At 39.6% G+C, this 21,917-nt stretch overlaps 1 protein-coding gene across 4 annotated transcripts in view; it reads left to right on the plus strand.

Moving 5' to 3' along the window:
- FAM81A (family with sequence similarity 81 member A) overlaps nt 1-21,917 on the plus strand; it is an 86,327-nt gene that overhangs the window by 17,121 nt on the left and 47,289 nt on the right. For all 4 annotated transcript variants that reach the window (XM_030814493.1, XM_003267045.4, XM_030814492.1 and 1 more), the window contains exons 2-3: nt 3,825-3,921; nt 5,205-5,478. In XM_030814493.1, coding sequence (XP_030670353.1) covers nt 3,902-3,921; nt 5,205-5,478 — 294 coding nt within the window. In that variant the 5' untranslated portion in view covers nt 3,825-3,901. The remainder of the gene's footprint in view (nt 1-3,824; nt 3,922-5,204; nt 5,479-21,917) is intronic.

The raw sequence follows: 21,917 nt of genomic DNA on the forward strand, positions 1-21,917 counted from the left end.
TTAGCCTCCCAGGTAGCTGGGACTACAGGTGCACGCCACCACGCCTAGCTAAATTTTTTTTTTATATTTTTTGTAGAGATGGGGTATTGATATGCTGCCCAGGCTGGTATCAAACTCCTAGGCTCAAGAAATCCTCCCGCCTTAGCCTCCCAAGTAGGACTACAGGTGTGTGCCACCACACCTGGCTAATTTTTTTTGTTTGTTTGTATTTTTTGTAGAGATGGGGTTTTGCCATGTTGCCCAGGCTGGTCCCAAACTCCTGGGCTTACCTTAGCCTCCCAGGTTGCTGAGACTACAGGTGTATGCCACCACACCTGGCTAACTTTTTTTTTTTTTTTTTTTGTAGAGATGGCATTTCACCATGTTGCCCAGGCTGGTCTCAAACTCCTGAGCTCAAGCCATCCACCCACCTCAACCTCCCAAAGTGCTGGGATTACAGGCCACAGTGCCTGGCCCCGGATTTTATTTTTTCTTATTTCTTCCCATTCTTTTCTTCTTGCTTTACCTACCTGTCCCTTCCCCCAACTTCCCCCAATTTTAAAACTTTAAAAAGTGGAGATTGTTTAACATGTTGTTTAATATAGTGGAATCACTGCAGTATCAAAACAGCATGAAACCCAGACCTGTGTGATAAGGTTGTAGACAGACCTGTGGTATCAGCGATCAGATTTATAAACATACAGGAGGTGATAACCTCAGGCAGGTAAGCCAGAATTAACAACAGGAAGATCTGCAAACAATGCTTGAGAGGTTATTTAATCCTGTGACTTATCCATTATCAATCTTTATTCATCTGCAATATAGATTCCACGTTCTGGCAAAGAATTGTGATGCTAACAAACCAAGTGACCTGCCAGATATGCAGATCCTCACCACATTCATAAAGGGCACCCATTCTGAATAATGTGTCTTGTGAGCTCATGCCTTATGAAATTTCTTGTCATAGAGCTGCATAGATCTTAGGAGGGTTTGCTTCTGAAAAGCCATCTCCGATAATCAGTGGTGTGGCTTGACTTTTGTGGCTCCGTTCAGGTAGATGAAATGACCTTCAGAGAAGGGGATGCCAAAGTCCCCATTCTTTCAGATATTTATTTTGAGTGTCTAATATTTGGGATTCAGTCTTGGTAAATAATTATACTTTTGAACTAAAGTGTATTGTCATATCTTTATTGCTGCAGTTTCTGATCTGGAAGTGCTGGTCATTCACTCAGTCATTAACAAACATATATGGATTCTTCTAGGTCAGCGCTGTGTTTATTAAGATTTGAAACATGCCTGTAAGGAGCGTGTCGTTTAGTAGGGGAGCTAGACTATTAAACAACTAAAAAGAATAGAGCATAATAAATAGTTTATAAACAGATAAAGAGCTGGAGAAATGCAAGAGAGAGAGCCATTTTATAGACTGGAGGGGCTAGTGGGGCTTTAAAGAGTGCATGAGTTTTCTAGGCTGGCAGGGGTGGGCAGGGCATTTCCCATAGAGCGCATGCACAGAGGCGTGATGGCAGGAGTGTGCAGGACATATCCAAGGACGGTGGTGGATGGGGTGGCGGGGGTGGGGGCGGGGTGGGGTGTGGTTCCGGGTGACTGGAGCAGGTGATTGTTGTAGAGAGTGGCCAAATATGAGGCTGGAAGAACAGGTTAGGCAGGCCAGAGCATGTTCAAAAGAAAGGAAGTAGAGGTTGGAGTGTTGGAGAGAAGGTGTGGAACAATCTCTCCATCCCCTACTTTGGGAAGCCTACTCATTCTCATCAGTTCTTCCTGACCTAGTTGCTACCCAGGAAAAATGGACCCCTCTCCCGTTTTCCCTCCCCATGTGTTTTTTTTCATAGGGTTAGCCACTTAACCTATTGTTTTTGTTTGTTTGTATTTGAGACAGAGTCTCCTCTATTGCCCAGGCTGGAGTGCAGTGGCGCTATCATGGCTCACTGTAGCCTCAGCCTCCCTGGGCTCAAGTGATGCTCCTGAGTAGCCTCCAGAGTAGCTTGGACTACAGGTGTGTATCAATATGCCTGGCTAATTTTTGTATTTTTTGTAGAGATGGGGTTTCGCCATGTTGCCCAGCTGGCCTCGAACTCCCGGGCTTGAACTCCTGGGCTCAAGCAATCCTCCCACTTCGGCCTCCCAAAGTGCTGGGATTACAGGCATGAGCCAGTACCCATTGTTTTCTGGTTGGTTTAGATGACTTCTCCTGAGGGAAGGGATTTTTGTTTTTCCTAGTTAGATTACTTAATTGCCTAATAGATGCCAAATACATGTTTCTTAAGTTAGGCTATTCTGTAGATTAATATCTCAACTGAGATGTCTTACAACTTTAAAACTGTAAAGATTCTATGATTCTAAATAACAGCATTTCCCACACTGGCCTGATTTTATTTACAGTAGTCCCCCCTTATCGATGGTTTCACTTTCCACATTATCCAAGGTCAACCATGGTCAAAAATATTAAATTAAAAATTCTAGAAATAAACAATTCCTAAGTTTTAAATTGTGTGCTGTTCTGAAATCGTGTGATGAAATCTTGTGCGATCCTGCTCCCTCCTGCCCAGAACAGGAATCATCCTTTTGTGCAGCATATCCACACTATGCATACCTGGCCCTGTGAGTCACTTAATAGCCATCTCTGTTATCAGATTGTCTGTTGGGGTATTGCAGTGCTTGTGACCAAGTAACCCTTATTTTACTTCATAATAGCCCCAAACTGCAAGAGTACTGTGCCTAATTTATGAATTAAACTTAATTATGAGTATTTCTGTGTAGGAAAAAATAGTATATATAGGCTTCGGTTTCAGGCATCCACTGGGGGTCTTGGAATGTATCCCTGACAGATGAGGGAGGGCTACTGTAGTCTATATGGCAGAAATGCTTCTCTTTGACACTCAAGAACTCTTTGGGCACCATAGCTTGTTTGGCATGAATGACTTTTTTTTCCTTAAATGTAATTTGTTTAAAGTTCTTTGTCTAAGAAAATGAAATGTTCACATTTTGAAACTCCAAAAATAAAACACTAGAGAGATGACGCCAAAACAGTGATTTCAATCAGAAATGCTTTCTGAATCCAGCATCTAAATGAGAATTAATTATGGAATCAGATCATGGTTAGTAGGCATTCATTGTTTTAAGGCAATTGATAGCAGTATTGAGGAACCTAAATAATAAAGTATTTTAAACATCCTCTAGTGTTTTTCACATTTCTAATGAGTTGTGATGACCAAATGTTCCTTATATGCAAGATGAAATATGAATGATTGTATCTTATTATAAAGTTTTCAAGTTCTAATGAAGAATATCATTCTCATTCCCTTGGTGGATAGATATCTTCCCACAAATCAGATCACATTGATCATGTGCTGTTTTATTTGAGATTAATTTAGAAATAAGTGCTCTTCATTTACCATGGAATTAGTAGTAAAAATTTTCTGAGATCAAATTTACCGAGGTAGTTTCCGGCAAAGTTCTACAGAGAAGTATAAGATTGGATAAGCCTATTAAACACACTCTAGTTTCTGTTAAAGTGGTTTCTCAAGCTTGAGATGCAGATTTGGAGTGAGGAAACTTCAGGAAACTCCATTGTACAGTCCCCGTTGGTCTGTCTTGCAAGGCTTAGCAGTATTAATTTCAGAAGAGCTTTGATTTTGCTTGATTGCTTTTCTTCTTATTTGAAACATACGCTGTTTATTTCATATATAAGATACAAAGCATTTAATAATATAACTGATCAGTGTTTCAACATAATTTATGATCCACTTAGCAACTTAATAATAAGCTTTTGAGGTTAAGTTCTAGATATAAACTGTTAAATAATTTAGTGCTTATTTTTTCAACAGATGTGAATTATTAAAAAGAAAATGGCCCAACGGAGCACTGTATTTCCTTCTCGTGTCACCAAGGAAAGGTATAATATATGGAAAATATGCATCTAAGGTATACTTTTCCTTTCCACTCATCCCATGGGGGCTGCTAGTGGGTGTGATAGTTACAAATGAAAGCTTGGGCTGTTACATTATCGAAGAATGGTTTTGTTCAAGGGCAAGAGAAACACTCTTGTGTCTTCTAGCTTTCAATTTATAGGATACTGTGGACCACTCAGTGACCCCAAGAAGTAGAGATTTCACAGTAGTCCTACAGTAGACTTGAATTTCCTGTTGAGAGTGAAGTATAACTCTGGGGGCTTGAGGCTAACATCCCTGTTAAGCTTTTTAAATCAGAAGTTGCAGATTAGGGGCCTATCGGCCAAAATTGGCTCATGAAGTACATTGCTTGGCCTAGCATGTTCTTAAATACTTTTCTTGGAGACAGGGTCTCACTCTGTTCCCCAGGCTGGAGTGCAGTGGCACAATCACAGCTCACTGCAGCCTTGACCTCCTGGGCTTAGGTGATCTCCCACCCAGCCTCCTGAGTAGCTGGGACTATAGTTATGTGCCACCATGCCCAGCTAATTTTTAAATAATTTTTTTTGTAGAGATAGCGTCTCATTGTGTTGCCCAGGCTGATCTTGAACTCCTGGGCTCAAGCAATCCTCCCATCTCAGCCACCCAAAGTGTTGGGATTACAGGTGTGAGCCACTGTGCTGGCCTTACTTTTTACATGAATTGTTAACATTTTAAAATTAAGCGATTTCACATACAAGTCTGGATTTGCTAGCTTTTCTTGAGAAATATTAGATGATCTGCAAAAAGGGACCTGAAATCCCTGATGGTCACTCATGGGTGGAGCAGAACTGTGGCTCCCTTTAGCTGGGAAATGCCCTTTCCAGTTCTCTAAAGTCCCTGACACTCCCTATTGCCTCATATGTAGTATGCTTCACTTATTTATGTCGCCTGCCTGACCCACGTAGGCATTGAGTTTGTAACCACTGTTTCAGAGAGGGAGGAGTAGGAGAGCATGTTAGGAGACTTTGTTAATGAACTTGATCTTGATAACATAGATTATATTGGGGAGACATCTCGGTGTACCCAACTCTGCCAGCCTGTTGCTCTTGGAAGTCATGGAGACCGCTTCTAAAACACTTAAGTCTGTGGGCATGATTATTTAAAGATCTTTCCCGGCTTGTGAAGAAAACTTTTTTAGGCAGAAATCCTGCCTCAAACCCTATTTAGCTTGTAGTTATAGATAATTTGTATTTCCACACTTCTCTGGGAAGTTTTGAATCTGGCTTTAAAAATTATTTTTTCCCTATTAACAACCCACATGGTTCCCTTCTGCAGGCGAGTGAGAACCATGCCCCGACACAGCCAGTCCCTGACCATGGCACCATACTCATCTGTAAGCCTCGTGGAGCAGCTGGAAGACAGGATCCTCTGCCATGAGAAAACCACTGCCGCCCTCGTAGAGCATGCCTTTCGGATTAAAGATGACATTGTCAACAGTTTGCAGAAAATGCAAAACAAAGGGGGAGGTGACCGCTTGGCCAGGCTTTTCTTGGAGGAGCATATCAGAAACATAACTGCCATAGTGAAGCAACTTAATCGGGATATCGAGGTAAGGTTTGTGAAAGTCAGGTGGCCTATGTCCCTTTCCACAGAGTTGCTCCATGTCAGGAGGTCACCCACGTCTAATTCCTACCTCCCAGGCAGTAATGCATTTAGAACAAAGCTGTCTGTCTTGTCTATTCTTAATGATCGCCAAGGAGACAGCTTGCAGAAATATCCTAATTACATTTATTCCAGTGTTTGTTAACAGTTACTGTCAGTGTTAAGTTTAATCTAAATTTACCTTGCTGATTATTAAATGATTTTATTTTGTTTGGCTCTTAATGAAGAGAGAGAACTAGTCAAATAGTTTCACTCTATAATCTTTCATATCTTTGAAGACAGCTCTTAAGTCAATTGCTAAGGTCAGACTTTGTTGCTTCAGATTAAATGTTTCTAGGTCATAATGATTATATGTAATACAGTTTATTACTCAAACAATTTAGGCATTTGGATTGCTCCTCAGACCCCCCTTTTTACTGCTGTAGTTTTCTTTGAAATGAGACCAATAAAAGGCCAATATTGTCTATTTTTAGAATTGGTAGATTTACTGCTATTTATTGAGCAATCACAGGGACCACACAGTTTAGTTCAGAAAGCTTCAGCTCATTTAGGGCTTGGGTTTCCCTCACTACGCAATGTTCATATCTTTCACATGTAATGATTGAATATATGAATAATAATAGATATATGGCTAGATTAAGGAAAAAGTTTGTTTCCTGTGATGGAGATTATATCTGAATTATGCTTCCTAAAATTAAACCTCATTTCTTTTTTTTCCATTGTCAGATTTGTATGTATTTATTTATTTTAACGGCTTTATTGAGATATAATGTAAATGTCACAAAAAGTATAAAATTAAATGATTTTTAGTAAATTTCTAAAATTATGCAACCTCAACACAATTCAGTTTTAGGACACTGCCATCACCTTCCCAAAATTCACATAAGCCTGTTTGCAGTCAATTCCTACTTCTACCCCAGCCCAGGCAACCACTCATCTACTTTCTATCTCTAGAAATTGGTCTTTTCCAGACATTTCATATAAATGGAAACCTTACAATATGAGGTCTTTCGCATCTGGCTTCTTTCTTTCCTTTTCTTTTTGTTTGTTTGTTTGTTTGTTTTGAATGCAGTCGTGCAATCATGGCTCACTGATGCCTTGACCTCCGAGGCTCAACCGATCTTCCTACATCGGCCTCCCAAGTAGCTGGGACTACAGGTGTGCACAATCATGCCCAGCTAATTTTTGTAATTTTAATACTACAAGGTCCATCTATACTATAGTATTTTTTGTAGAGACATAGTCTCACTATGTGGCCCAGGCAGGTCTTGAACTCCTGGGCTCAAGCAATCTGTCTGCCTCAGCCTCCCAAAGTGCTGGGATTACAGATGTGAGTCACTGTGCCCAGCCTGGCCAATCTCATTTAGCATAATCTTTCTGTGGTTCAGGCATATCCTAGCATGTATCATATTCCTTTTTATGTCTGAGTAATATTCTGTTTTCTGGATATACCACATTCTATTTATCCGTTCATGAACTGATGGGCATTTGGATTGTTTCCAGTTCTTAGCTTTTATGAGTAAAGCTGCTATGAACACTTGTGACAGGTCTTTGATGTGAAAATATGTCTTTATTTCTCTTGGGTAAATTCCTAGGAGTAGAATTGCTGGGTCTTATAGTGAGCTTATGTTTAACTTTTTAAAACATAGCCAAATAATTTTCCAAAGTGGCTATGACATTTTACAATCCCACAAGCAATGTATGAAGGTTCCAGTTTCTCTACCCCCTCAGCAATACTTGGCATTATCTTTTTTTATTATAGTAATTCTAATGGATGTGTAGTGGTATCTCATTGTGGTTTTAATTTGTATTTTCCTAATGACTAATGATCTTGAACACCTTTTCATATGCTTATTGATCATTCGTGTGTCTTCGTTGGTGAAATGTCTATGTAAGTCTTCTACCCATTTTTTTTAAATTAGATTTTCTTCATTGTGGGGAAAAAAGCTACCATTTTAACCATTTTAAGTGTATAATTGAATGACATTAAGTACATTCACAATGTTGGGCAATCATTATTACTGTCTATTTCCAAAAGATTTCCATCATCCCAAATTGAGACTTTGTTCCCATTAAAAAGTAACTCCCCATTCCACTTTCCCCTGAGCCCCTGGTGACCTGTATTCTATTTTCTGTCCTTATGAATTTGCTTATTCTAGCTACTTCATATAAGTGGAATCAGACAATAATTTGTCCTTTTGTGTCTGGCTTTTTTCACTTAGCATAATGTTCTCAAGGTCCATCCATAATGTAGCATGTATCAGAATTCATTTTTACATTGGGTTATTTGTCATATTATTGATAACTTATGAAAGTTTTTATGTAGTTTAGATACAAGTCCCTTACCAGATATGTGATTTACAAATATTTTCTCCCATTCTGTGGCTTATATTTTCATTTTCCTAATAGTGTCTTTTGAAGTGTGAACATTTTTAGTTTTATTGAAGTCTAATATCAATTTTTTTCTTTAATGCTTTATTCTTTTGGTGTTGCGTCTTTACAACTATTTGCTTATTAACTCAAGGTCACAAAGATTTTCTCCTATGTTTAATTCAAGATTCTCAGTTTACACCCTTAGGTCTGTGAACCATTTTGAGGTAATTTTTGTATATGGTGTGAGGTAAGGGTCTAAGTTAATTTTTTTCATCTCGCTATCGTAGGAAAATCTATCCTTTTCCCATTTGTCCTTTTGTTGAAAATCAATTGACCATAAAATGTAAGGGTTTATTTCTGGATTCCACTGTTCTGTATGATTTTCTTAACGTCAATGCCACATTGTCTTGATTTCTAGTTTTAGAGTATATTTTTGAAATAAGGTAATGTAAATTCTTTTTAAAAGGTAGTTTTTGACTAGGCTGTGTCCTTTGCATTTTCATTTAAATTTTAGGATTAGCTTATCAGTTTATATTAAAAAGCGACTTTGATAGAGATTGCTTTGCATGTATAGATTTTAAAAAGGCTGGGTGCAGTGGCCCACACTGTAATCCCAGCACTTTGGGAGGCAGAGGTAGGAGAATCACTTGAACCCAGGAATTTGAGACCAGCCTGAGCAACATAATGAGACCTTATCTTTCTCTAAAAATAATAATAATAATATTAATAAAAAGAAATAATGTATAGATCCATTTGGGGAGAGTTGCCATCTTAATACTGTGTCTGATTGTTCAAGGAACCAACTTTTGGTTTTACTAATTTTGTCAGGTTTTTTTTTGTTTTTGTTACTAATTTTAAAATTTTAAAATTGACAGACAATAATTATACATATTCTTGGGGTACATAGTGATGTTTCAATACATCTAATATGCAGTGACCAGATCAAGGTAATTTTGTGTTGTTTAACAAATTGCTATACCTCCTTCCCTTCCCCCTACCCATCCCATCCTTTAGTATTCTCTATTCTAATTTTTACTTCTTTGAGATCAACTTTTTTTAGCTTTCACATATGAGTAAGAACATGCAGTGTTTAACTTTCTGTTCCTGGCTTATTTCACATAACATAATGTCCTGCTGTTCTATCCGTGTTGCTGCAAAAGACAGAATTTTGTTCTTTTTTATGGCTGATAGTATTCCGTTGTGTATATACACCACATTGTCTTTATCCATTCATCCATTGTGGGACACCTAGATTTGATTCCATATCTTGGTTATTATGAATAGGGCTGCAATAAACATGGGGGTGAAGATGTCTCTTCAATATACTGATTTCCTTTCCTTTGGATAAATTCCCAGTAGTGGGATTGCTGGATCATATGGTAGTTCTATTTGTAGTTTTTTGAGGAACCTCCATACTTTTCTCCATAGTGGCTGTACTAGTTTACATTCCCGCCAACAGTGTATAAGAGCTCCCTTTTCTCTGCATCCTTGCCAGCATGTGTTACTTTTTGTGTTTTGGTAATAGCTGTTATAACTGGAGTGAGATAATACCTCATTGTGATTTTGATTTGCATTCCTCTGATAATTAGTGATATTGGGCCTTTTTTCATACATTTGTTTGCCATTTGTATGTCTTCTTTTGAGAAATATTTGTTCAAATCATTTACCCATTTAAAAAATTGGATATTTTTTGCTGTTGAGACGTTCGAGTTCCTTCTGTATTCTGGATATTAATCCCCTATTGGATGAATAGTTTGCAGGTATTTTTCTCCCATCCTGTAGGTTGTCTTTTCACTTTGTTGATTGTTTCCTTTACCATGCAGAAGCATTTTTGTTTGATATAATCCATTTGTTTATTTTTGCTTTTGTTGTCTGTGCTTTTGAGGTGTTATTAATAAAATCTTCTCCTAGACCAGTGTCCTGAAGTGTTTCCCCTGTGTTTTCTTATAGTAGTTTTATCACGTTGGGCCTTACATTTAGGTCTTTTGTCCATTGGGAGTTTATTTTTGTATTGGGTGAGAGGTGGGGGCCTAGTTTAATTCTTCTGCATATGGATGTCCAGCTTTCCCAGCACCATTTATTGAAGATTTGTCTTTCCCTCAATGAGTGTTCTTGGCACCTGTGTCCAAAATCAGATGGCTGTAGATATGTGGATTAATTTCTAGGTTCTCTTTTCTGTTCCATTGTTCTATGTGTCTGTTTTTATGCCAGTACCATGCTGTTTTGGTTACTACAGCTGTGTAGTATATTTTGAGGTCTGGTAGTGTGATGCCTCTGGCTTTGTTCTTTTTTATTTTAATTATTTATTTATTTATTTATTTATTTATTTATTTATTTATTGAGATAGAGTCTCACTCTTTTGCCCAGGCTAGAGTGCAGTGGCATGATACTGGCTCACTGCAACCTCAGCCTCCCAGGTTCAAGTGTTTCTCCTGCCTCAGCCTCCCGAGTAGCTGAGATTACAGGCACATGTAATCACGCCAGGCTAATTTTTGTATTTTTAGTAGAGACGGGGTTTCACCATGCTGAATAGGCTGGTCTCCAACTCCTGACCTCAGGTGATCCACCCATCTCGGCCTCCCAAAGTGCTGGGATTACAGGCATGAGCCATTGCACCTGGCCTAGCTTTGTTCTTTTTGCTCAGGGTTGCTTTGTCTATTCGGGGTCTTTTGTGGTTCCATACAAATTTTAGGGTTTTTGGTTGAGTGCAGAGAACATCCTTTGTTTTTCTTTTCTTTTCTTTCTTTTTTTTTTAATTATACTGTAAGTTCTAGGGTACATGTGCACAACGTGCAGGTTTGATACATAGTTATACATGTGCCATGTTGGTTTGCTGCACCCATCAACTCATCATTTACATTAGGTATTTCTCCCAATGCTATCCCTCCCCCAGCCCCCCATCTACTGACAGACCCCGGTGTGTGATGTTCCCCGCCATGTGTCCAAGTGATCTCATTGTTCAGTTCCCACCTGTGAATGAGAACATGCGGTGTTTGGTTTTCTGTCCTTGTGATAGTTTGCTGAGAAAGTTTGCTGAGAATGATGGTTTCCAGCCTCATCCATGTCCCTGCAAAGGACATGAACTCATCCTTTTTTATGGCTGCATAGTATTTCATGGTGTATACGTGCCACATTTTCTTAATCTGGTCTATCATTGATGGACATTTGGGTTGGTTCCAAGTCTTTGCTATTCTGAATAGTGCTGCAATAAACATACACGTGCATGATTTATAGTAGCATGATTTGCAATCCTTTGGGTATACACCCAGTAATGGGATTGCTGGGTCAAATGGTAATTCTAGTTCTAGATCCTTGAGGAATTGCCACACTGTCTTCCACAATGGTTGAACTAATTTACACTCCCACCAACACTGTAAAAGCGTTCCTATTTCTCCACATCCTTGCTAGCATCTGTTTTTTCCTGACTTTTTAATGATTGCCATTCTAACTGGCATGAGATGGTATCTGTTTGTGGTTTTGATTTGCATTTCTCTGATGACCAGTGATGATGAGCATTTTTTCATGTGTCTGTTGGCTGCATAGATATCTTCTTTTGAGATGTGTCTGTTCATTTCCTTTGCCCACTTTTTGATGGGGTTGTTTGTTTTTTTCTTGTAAATTTGTTTGAGTTCTTTGTAGATTCTGGATGTTAGCCCTTTGTCAGATGAGTAGATTGCAAAAATTTTCTCCCATTCTGTAGGTTGCCTGTTCACTCTGATGGTAGTTTCTTTTGCCATGCAGAAGCTCTTTAGTTTAATTAGATCCCATTTGTCTATTTTGGCTTTTATTGCCATTGCTTTTGGTGTTTTAGGCATGTAGTCCTTGCCCATGCCTATGTCCTAAATGGTGCTGCCTAGGTTTTCTTCTAGGGCTTTTAGGGTTTTTAGGTCTAACATTTAAGTCTTTAATCCATCTTGAATTAGTTTTTGTATAAGGTGTAAGGAAGGGATCCAGTTTCAGCTTTCTACATATGGCTAGCCAGTTTTCCCAGCAACATTTATTAAATAGGGAATCCTTTCCCCATTTCTTGTTTTTGTCAGGTTTGTCAAAGATCAGATGTTTGTAGATGTGTGGTACTATTTCTGAGGCCTCTGTTCTGTTCCATTGGTCTATATATCTGTTTTGGTACCAGTACCATGCTGTTTTGGTTACTGTAGCCTTGTAGTATAGTTTGAAGTCAGGTAGCATGATGCCTCCAGCTTTGTTCTTTTTGCTTAGGATTGTCTTGACAATGCAGGCTCTGTTTTGGTTCCATATGAACTTTAAAGTAGTTTTTTTCAATTCTGTGAAGAAAGTCATTGGTAGCTTGATGGGGATGGCATTGAATCTATAAATTACTTTGGGCAGTATGGCCATTTTCACGATATTGATTCTTCCTATCCATGAGCGTGGAATATTCTTCCATTTGTTTGTGTCCTCTTTCATTTCCTTGAGCAGTGGTTTGTAGTTCTTCCTTGAAGAGGTCCTCCACATCCCTTGTAAGTTGGATTCCTAGGTATTTTATTCTCTTTGTAGCAATTGTGAGTGGGAGTTCACTCATGATTTGGCTCTCTGTTTGTCTGTTAATGGTGTATAGGAATGCTTGTGATTTTTGCACATTGATTTTGTGTCCTGAGACTTTGCTGAAGTTGCTTATCAGCTTAAGAAGATTTTGGGCTGAGATGATGGGGTCTTCTAAATATACAATCATGTCATCTGCAAAAAGGGACAATTTGACTTCCTCATTTCCTAATTGAACACCCTTTATTTCTTTCTTTTGCCTGATTGCCCTGGCCAGAACTTCCAACACCATGTTGAATAGGAGTGGCGAGAGAGGGCATCCTTGTTTTGTGCTGGTTTTCAAAGGAAATGCTTCCAGTTTTGCCCATTCAGTATGATACTGGCTGTGGGTTTGTCATAAATAGCTCTTATTATTTTGAGATACGTTCCATCAATACCTAGTCACTTGAGAATTTTTAGCATGACGGGCTGTTGAATTTTGTCAAAGGCCTTTTCTGCATCTATTGAGATAATCATGTGGGTTTTGTCGTTGGTTCTGTTTGTGTGATGGATTATGTTTACTGATTTGCATATGTTGAACCAGCCTTGCATCCCAGGGATGAAGCCCACTTGATCATGGTGGATAAGCTTTTTGATGTGCTACTGGAATCAGTTTGCAAGTATTTTATTGAGGATTTTTGCATTGATGTTCATCAGGGATATTGGCCTAAAATTCTCTTTTTTTGTTGTGTCTCTGCCAGGCTTTGGTATCAGGATGATGCTGGCCTCATAAAATGAGTTAGGGAGGATTCCCTCTTTTTCTATTGATTGAAATAGTTTCAGAAGGAATGGTACCAGCTCCTCTTTGTACCTCTGGTAGAATTCAGCTGTGAATCCGTCTGGTCCTGGACTTTTTTTGGTTGGTGGCCTATTAATTATTGCCTCAATTTCAGAGCCTGTTATTGGTCTATTCAGAGATTCAACTTCTTCCTGGTTTAGTCCTTGGGAGGGTGTATGTGTTGAGGAATTTATCCATTTCTTCTAGATTTTCTAGTTTATTTGTGTAGAGGTGTTTATAGTATTCTCTGATGGTAGTTTGTATTTCTGTGGGATCAGTGGTGATATCCCCTTTATCATTTTTTATTGCGTCTATTTGATTCTTCTCTCTTTTCTTCTTTATTAGTCTTGCTAGCAGTCTACCCATTTTGTTGATGTTTAAAAAAAAAAAACCAGCTCCTAGATTCATTGACGTTTTTGAAGGGTTTTTTGTGTCTCTATCTCTTTCACTTCTGCTTTGATCTTAGTTATTTCTTGCCTTCTGCTAGCTTTTGAATGTGTTTGCTCCTGTTTCTCTAGTTCTTTTAATTGTGATGTTAGGGTGTCAATTTTAGATCTTTCCTGCTTTCTCTTGTGGGCATTTAGTGCTATAAATTTCTGTCTACACAGTGCTTTAAATGTGTCCCAGAGATTCTGGTACGTTGTGTCTTTGTTCTCATTGGTTTCAAAGAACATCTTTATTTCTGCCTTCATTTCATTATGTAGCCAGTAGTCATTCAGGAGCACGTTGTTCAGTTTACATGTAGTTGTGCAGTTTTGAGTGAGTTTCTTAATCCTGAGTTCTAATTTGACTGCACTGTGGTCTGAGAGACAGTTTGTTGTGATTTCTGTTCTTTTACATTTTCTGAGGAGTGCTTTACTTCCAATTATGTGGTCAATTTTAGAATAAGTGTGATGTGGTGCTGAGAAGAATGTATATTCTGTTGATTTGGGGTGGAGAGTTCTGTAGATGTCTATTAGGTCTGCCTGTTGCAGAGCTGAGTTCAGGTCCTGGATATCCTTGTTAACCTTGTGTCTCATTGATCTAATATTGACAGTGGGGTGTTAAAGTCTCCCATTATTATTGTGCGGGAGTCTAAGTCTCTTTGTAGGTCTCTAAGGGCTTGCTTTATGAATCTGAGTGCTCCTGTATTGGGTGCATATATATTTAGGATAGTTAGCTCTTCTTGTTGAATTGATCTCTTTACCATTATATAATGGCCTTCTTTGTCTCTTTTGATCTTTGTTGGTTTAAAGTCTGTTTTATCAGAGACTAGGATTGCAACCCCTCCTTTTTTTTTGCTTTCCATTTGCTTAGTAGATCTTCCTCCATCCCTTTATTTTGAGCCTGTGTGTGTCTTTGCACATGAGATGGGTCTCCTGAATACAGCACACTGATGGGTCTTGACTCTTTATCCAATTTGCCAGTCTGTGTCTTTTAATTGGGGCATTTAGCCCACTTACATTTAAGATTAAGATTATTATGTGTGAATTTGATCCTGTCATTATGATGTTCACTGGTTATTTTGCCCGTTAATTGATGCAGTTTCTTCACAGCATCAATGGTCTTTACAATTTGGCATGTTTTTGCAGTGGCTGGTACCGGTTGTTTCTTTCCATGTTTAGTGCTTCCTTCAGGAGCTCTTGTAAGGCAGGCCTGGTGGTGACAAAATCTCTCAGCATTTGCTTGTCTGTAAAGGATTTTATTTCTTCTTCACTTATGAAGCTTAGTTTGGCTGGATATGAAATTCTGGGTTGAAAAAATTCTTTTCTTTAAGAATGTTGATTATTGGGCTCCCACTCTCTTCTGGCTTACAGGGTTTCTGCCGAGAGATCCGCTGTTAGTCTGATGGACTTACCTTTATGGGTAACTCGACCTTTCTCTCTGGCTGCCCTTAACACTTTTTCCTTCATTTCAACCTTGTGAATCTGACAATTATGTGTCTTGGGGTTGCTCTTCTCGAGGAGTATCTTTGTGGTGTTCTCTGTATTTCCTGAATTTGAATGTTGGCCTGTCTTGCTAGGTTGGGGAAATTCTCCTGGATAATATCCTGAAGAGTGTTTTCCAACTTGGTTCCATTCTCCCCATCACTTTCAGGAACAACAATCCAATGTAGATTTGGTCTTTTCATGTAGTCCCATATTTCTTAGAGGCTTTATTCATTTCTTTTTAGTCTTTTTTCTCTAACCTTGTCTTCTTCCTTTATTTCATTAATTTTATCTTCAATCACTAATACCCTTTCTTCCACTTGATTGAATCGGCTATTGAAGCTTGTGCACGCGTCACGAAGTTCTCATGTCATGGTTTTCAGGTCCTTCAGGTCATTTAAGGTCTTCTTTACACTGTTTATTCCAGTTAGCCATTCGTCTAATCTTTTTTCCAGATTTTTAGCTTCCTTGCAATGGGTTAGAACGTGCTCCTTTAGCTCAGAGAACTTGGTTATTACTGACCTTCTGAAGCCTACTTCTGTCAACTCGTCAAAGTCATTCTCCGTCCAGCTTTGTTGAAATCATCCGTCTTCTGCATTGATCGTGCTGGGAGCTGCAGACCAGAGCGGTTCCTGTTCAGCCATATTGGAACACCCTCTTTTTTTTTCTTTTTTTGAGACAGGGTCTCAGTCTGTCACCTAGGCTGGTATAGTGCAGTGGCTCTATTACAGCTCACTGCAGCCTCAACCTCCTGGGCTCAGGTGATTCTTCCACCTCAGCCTCCTGAATAGCTGGAACTACAGGTGCATGCCACCACACCCAGCTAATTTTTTGTAGAGACAAGGTTTTCCATGTTGCCCAGGCTGGTCTTGAACTTCTGGGCTCAAGTGATCCTCCTGCCTCAGCTTCTCAAAGTGGTAGGATTACAGACATGAGTCACCACACCTGGCTGAGAACATAATTTGTATATTTTTAGTCTCTTTACATTTTTTGAGACTTGTTTGGTGGCCTTCTTTATTCTTACTGATTTTCTTTCTTGTTCTACTAGTTATTGAAATATCCAACTCTTATTGCTGAATTGTCTGTTTCTTCTTCCAGTTTTGTCAGTTTTTGCTTCATGTATTTGGGTACTGTTGTTAGGCTCATATACATTTATGATTGCATATATCTGCCTGATGCATTGACCCTTTTGCCATAAAAAGTCGCTCTGTGTCTCTTGTAATGTTTCTTATCTTAAAGTCTGTTTTGTCTGATATCAGTAGAGGTATTCCATCTCCTTCGTGGTTACTGTTTGCATAATTCATGTTATTTTCTTTAGAGAGACAAAACCTCTGTCACCCAGGCTGGAGTGCAGTGGTGCAATCATAACTCACTGCAGCCTCAAACTCCTGGGCTCAAGTGATCCTCCCACTTCAGCCTCTAAGTAGCTGGGACTACAGACACGTGCTACCATGCCCTGCTAATTCTTCTTATTTTTATTTTTTCTAGAGATGAGGTCTTGCTGTATTGCCCAGCCTCTGCCTCTGCCTCCCAAAGTGCTGGGATTATAGGCATGAGCCACTGTACCTGGTCTCCTTTTTTTGATAATTCTCACCAAGCTTGTGCCTCTTGGCTCTGGCCTATGTACATAGTTATCAAATTTCACTGTTCTTTGAGATTCTCACGTATGTTTACTAAGGACAAGGATTCACTCAGAATTATATCCTAATTGAAGTGCATTTGTCTTCAGGGTTCTGAGAGTTCTAGTGTATACTTCTTTTGATGGTTAAAGAAAACGACTGTGTTTGTTAGTAAGACAGTGCAATGGATCTGTGTTGCTTTGGTGCCTTATGGTATCCATTCTGGATTTCTTTTGGTCACAGCAATTTGATTTCTTTTTGGATTTACCTTTCTTTCATTGAATACAAACTGGGATGGCTAATAATCAGGTTGCCTTGTCCTCTTTTTAGCTAAAGGGGGTTGGGGCCCAAAACTCAGGCCAGAGCACTGAGACCCTCCCTTCCTGGAATTTAAAACCTGAGCAGGCTGGGCTGGGCGCGGTGGCTCATACCTGTAATCCCAGCACTTTGGGAGGCCGAGATGGGAGGAATCGTTGAACCTGGGAGGTCGCAGCAGTGAGCTGTAGTCATGCCAGGGTACTCCAGCATGGGTAACAGAGGGAGATGCTACATTCAAAACTAAAACCAAACCAAACCAAACCAAACCAAACCAAACCAAACCAAAACAAACCAAAACAAAAACCTGAGCAGGCTGATTCAAAGACTGGAAATGGCCATAGTACCTTCCTTGCAGCCATTTTGCCTCCGGGATACTTGCTAGTAGTTCCTGCTGCTTGGACCTCAGGAAATACTGTTTGTATCTTCTTCTCAACCTGCATAACCCAGCTTCCCTGTTGATTGTGTGCTCCTTTCCCCATTCCTTTTTTTTTTTTTAAATGTTTTCTGTAGACAGGGTCTAGCTGTGCAGTGGTATGATCATAGCTCACTGCAGCCTCTAATTCCTGGGTTCAAGTGATCCTCCCACCTCAGCCTCCTGAGAAGCTGAGACTACAGGCACAGGCCACTATGCCCAGCTAATTATTTTATTTTTTGTAGAGACAGGAGTCTTGCTATGTTGTCCAATAATTTCCATTTACCCCCTTAAATTAGTCAGGTCCAATTACCTGCAACTAAAGAAGTGTAATGACCTCAGAGGAACGTAGAAAGTTTACAAAATTGCTGTAAATAATATACTTGTCTTTGGATGCTGGTATCTATATTAAGGATGACCTTTTCAGTTTTATTTTTGGGTGCTGAGTCAGTTTTATCCTAGAGGCTAAAAACTAAGCAACCCTAAGTTGACAACTGTACAAAATCAAAGAACCCCAACTTGAACATTTCAATTTTGAAAGTGATTTCAGATTCATCAAGAGACTGATAGCTCTGCTGCACCTAAATCTAACGACAGGTAAAATCCAAGTGATGGGGATCAATAAGAATTCTCAGGTTCTCATCCCCTCAACCACTGGCAAAGAAGTACAATAGGCCCCCTTATCTGTGGCTTCACTCTCCGCAATTTCAGTTACTTGTGGCCAACCATGATCTGGAAATATTAAATGGAAAATTCCATAAATAAACAATTGATAAATTTTAAATTGTGTGCCATTCTGAGTAGCATGATGAAATCTCTCAACACCCAGCCTGAGTGGGACGTGAATCACTACTTTGTCCACACTGTATATGCTACCTGCCCATTAGTCACTTAGTAGATGTCTTGATTATCAGATCAAAAAAACATACTGTATGTAGGGTTTGGTACTATCTGCAGTGTCAGGCATCCACAGGAAGTCTTGGAACTTGTCCCCTGCAGATAAGAGGGGGCTAACGTATGTTACAAAAAATACAAACTTTTTCCATGCTTCACATTAGAAAATAGTGTTACTTCCCCATTCTCAGAATACCCAGCACTTTCCTGTGGGAACTCAGCTCTGTTCCCTTTGCTTATGAGGGTGGGGGAAGACTAGAGATGGGAGTCAGTCTATTCTGACATTACCATCCCCTCCAGGTAAAAGCACATATAACTCTACCCTTAGGAAATCCTGGTCTTAATTTTTTCTGTCACCTTAAGAGGTGATGGTATTTTAGCTGCAACTGTCAGATCCAGGGAATAATTTCCTATTTGGTAGCTGCCATGTACTACTCCGATAGCCAGAACCACTTTATTTTATTTTATTTTTTTAGAGACAAGGTCTTGCTATGTTGCCCAGGCTGGTCTTGAACTCCTGGGCCCAAGCAGTCCTCTCACCTTGGCCTCCCAAAGTGTTAGGATTACAAGCATAAGCCACAGTGTGCAGCCAGAACCATTTTAAATACATAATTTCCAACTTCAGCTGGGCCACTGATGCTATTTAACAGTTCCTTCATTTTAGGAAGCCCTCCTTGCCAGTTCCTCTCATGCCCCCAGTTTCCTTTCCTTCAGTGTATCTTGAACACCTAACTCATGCCGTTCTTACTATAGCATTTATTGAACAGGACTAACATTGTTTCTTTACATGCTTCTCAAAAAGAGAGGAACCTTGTCTTCCTCATCTTTGCATTGTCTAGTACAATATTTGGAGCAAAATGCTATGAATGCTGTCATAGTATATTTGTGTTGCTATAACAAAATATCTGAGATTGAGTAATTTATAAAGAACAGAAATTTATTTCTCACAGTTCTAGAGGCTGGGAAGTCCAAGCCCAAGGCACTGGCATTTGGCATCTGGTGAGGGTCTTCTTGCTGCATGCTTACATGGCAGAAGGTGGAAGGGCAAGAATGACGAATCCTGTGTCCTCACATTGCAAAAGGATTGAACAGAGTGGACCTCCTCCCACAAACCCTTTTTATAAGGGCCCCAGTCCATTCAGGGTGGAGCCCTCATGACTTAATCACCTCCCAAAATACCACGCCTCTTAATACCACCACAATGGGGATGAAGTTCAACATGATTTTTGGAGGGGGTGCCATCATTCAAACCTCAGCAAATACTTATTAAGTGAATAAATGCCCAATACAAAGTGAAGCCAGTTGTAGATATGCTGGTAGCAAAAAGGACTAGAAGAGACTATGAGGTTATCAATGCAAAGAACATCCTTTTCAGATAGGCTGAGTGAAGTGGCCTGAGGTGTCAAGGCCAGTTAGTGGCAGCACTGAGAATAAACCCATGTGGCAAAACTCCAAAAATATGCTCTTTTCTCTTTTCTACTTTACCTCTTAGAAGCTCTTCTAGAACTTGATCTTCTATAATCGACTCTCAGATGTGACAGGCTGCGCTCTTCAGCCATTCTTTGCTTTCTGAGTTTCAGGAAGAACTTGTTTATAAAACTAGATAATTCTAACTTTAGTTCTCACTGAGTTCTCCCCTGACCCATCTTTGCTTTGATGAGAGTTCACTTGAATTGCTTCAATAATTGGCTGTATCAAAAAATCTACCTAAGGAATCTGAAGTCATCAATTGTTTAGGCTTTCGATAATTATTTTTTCCCAAACCTTTTTTTTTTTTTTTTGAGACAAGGTCTCACTCCCTCACCCAGGCTGGAGTGCAGTCGTGTGATAGCTCACTGCAACCTCCGCCTCCCAGGCTCAAGCGATTCTCATGCCTCAGCCTCCCGAGTAGCTGGAATTTCAGGCACACCAACACACCTGGCTAATTTTTATATTTTTAGTAGAGACAGGGTTTCACCATGTTGGCCAGGCTGGTCTTGAGTTCCTGTCCTCAAGTGACCAGCCAGTTATGTATGGCCTCCCAAAGTGCTGGAATTATAGGCATGAGCCACCATGCCTGGCCTAAATATGTTTCTTTAAGATGATTTTTGAAAAATTTACAATGCAGTGAGAAAGTAATTTCAATTTTGCTGTTTTCCCAACATCAGAAGCACATTTTGTGTAATGGTTATTCTTGCCTTAACCAGACAGCACTCTTTTATATTTACATATATTTTTGGAGTGTGCAATTTTGCAAGTGATGATTTCCGTGATAGACAGGGAAAACGGAGTAAAATCTAAATTTGACAAAAAATTTAGTTTGTATTTGAGTGTTTACTTTTTTTATAACTGGTAGTAACTATATATAATGACAAAGTAACAACAAGGAAGTTTAGAAATTTAAGACCCCAATGTGAAACACTAATTATATTGATTTATATGTATTATGAACCTAAGCATGTCTACCTAAACATATTAGGATGCTTGATGACAGATCAGAATTGCTGTCTTATAGCCAAACTTCATTAAAATGAAATCATGATGGTGTTAGTTTAGGCTGCTATGACAAATTACCATAGACTGGGTAGCTTAAACAACAGAAATTTCTTTCTCATGATTCTGGAGACTGGGAAGTCCAAGATCAAAATGCTGGTAGATCCAGTGTCTGGTGAGACCCTGCTGCCTGAATTGTAGATGGTCGTCTTTTTGTATCCTTGCATGGCAGAGAGCAGAGAGCAGAAGCAAGACCTTCTTTTAAGGTATTAATCCCATTCATGAAGGTTCTACCCTCATGACCTAATCACCTCTTATAGGCCCCATCTCCTAATACCATCACATCAAGGGTTAGGAGTTTAACATACAATTTTTTTTTTTTTTTTGACTGGGTCTTGCTCTGTCATTCAGGCTGGAATGCAGTGGTATGATCATGGCTCACTGCAGCCTCAATCGCCTGGGCTCAAGTAATCCTCCTGCCTTGGTCTCCCGAAGTGCTGGGACTACAGGCGTGAGCCACCACCTTGGTCAATGTATGAATTTTTGGAGGACACAAACATTCAGTCCATAACAATGATGTAGAATAAATTTTAAAAGTACTAAAAGGAAGTCTTCATTTATAAGTAATATAAAAATCGGCACCAGGCACGGTGGCTCACGCCTGTAATCCCAGCACTTTGGGAGGCCAAGGTGGGTGGATCACTTGAGGTCAGGTGTTCGAGACCAGCCTGGCCAACATGGTGAAACCCCATCTCTCCTAAAAAAATATATAAAAATTAGCTGGGCCTGATGGCATGTGCCTGTAATCCCAGCTACTTGGGAGGCTGAGGAAGGAGAATTGTTTGAACCTGGGAGGTGGAGGTTGCAGTGAGCCTGGACCATGCCACTGCACTCCAGCCTGACTGACAGAGCAAGACTCCGTCTCTAAATAAATAAATAAATTGGGAGAGTGGGCATAATATAAAACTGATACTTGGCCGGGCATGGTAGCTCACGCCTGTAATCTCAGCACTTTGGGAAGCCAAGGTGGGCGGATCATGAGATCAGGAGTTCAAGACCAGCCTGGCCAACATG

The sequence above is a fragment of the Nomascus leucogenys genome, chromosome 6 (assembly GCF_006542625.1).
Source record: "Nomascus leucogenys isolate Asia chromosome 6, Asia_NLE_v1, whole genome shotgun sequence".
NCBI lineage: Eukaryota > Metazoa > Chordata > Mammalia > Primates > Hylobatidae > Nomascus > Nomascus leucogenys.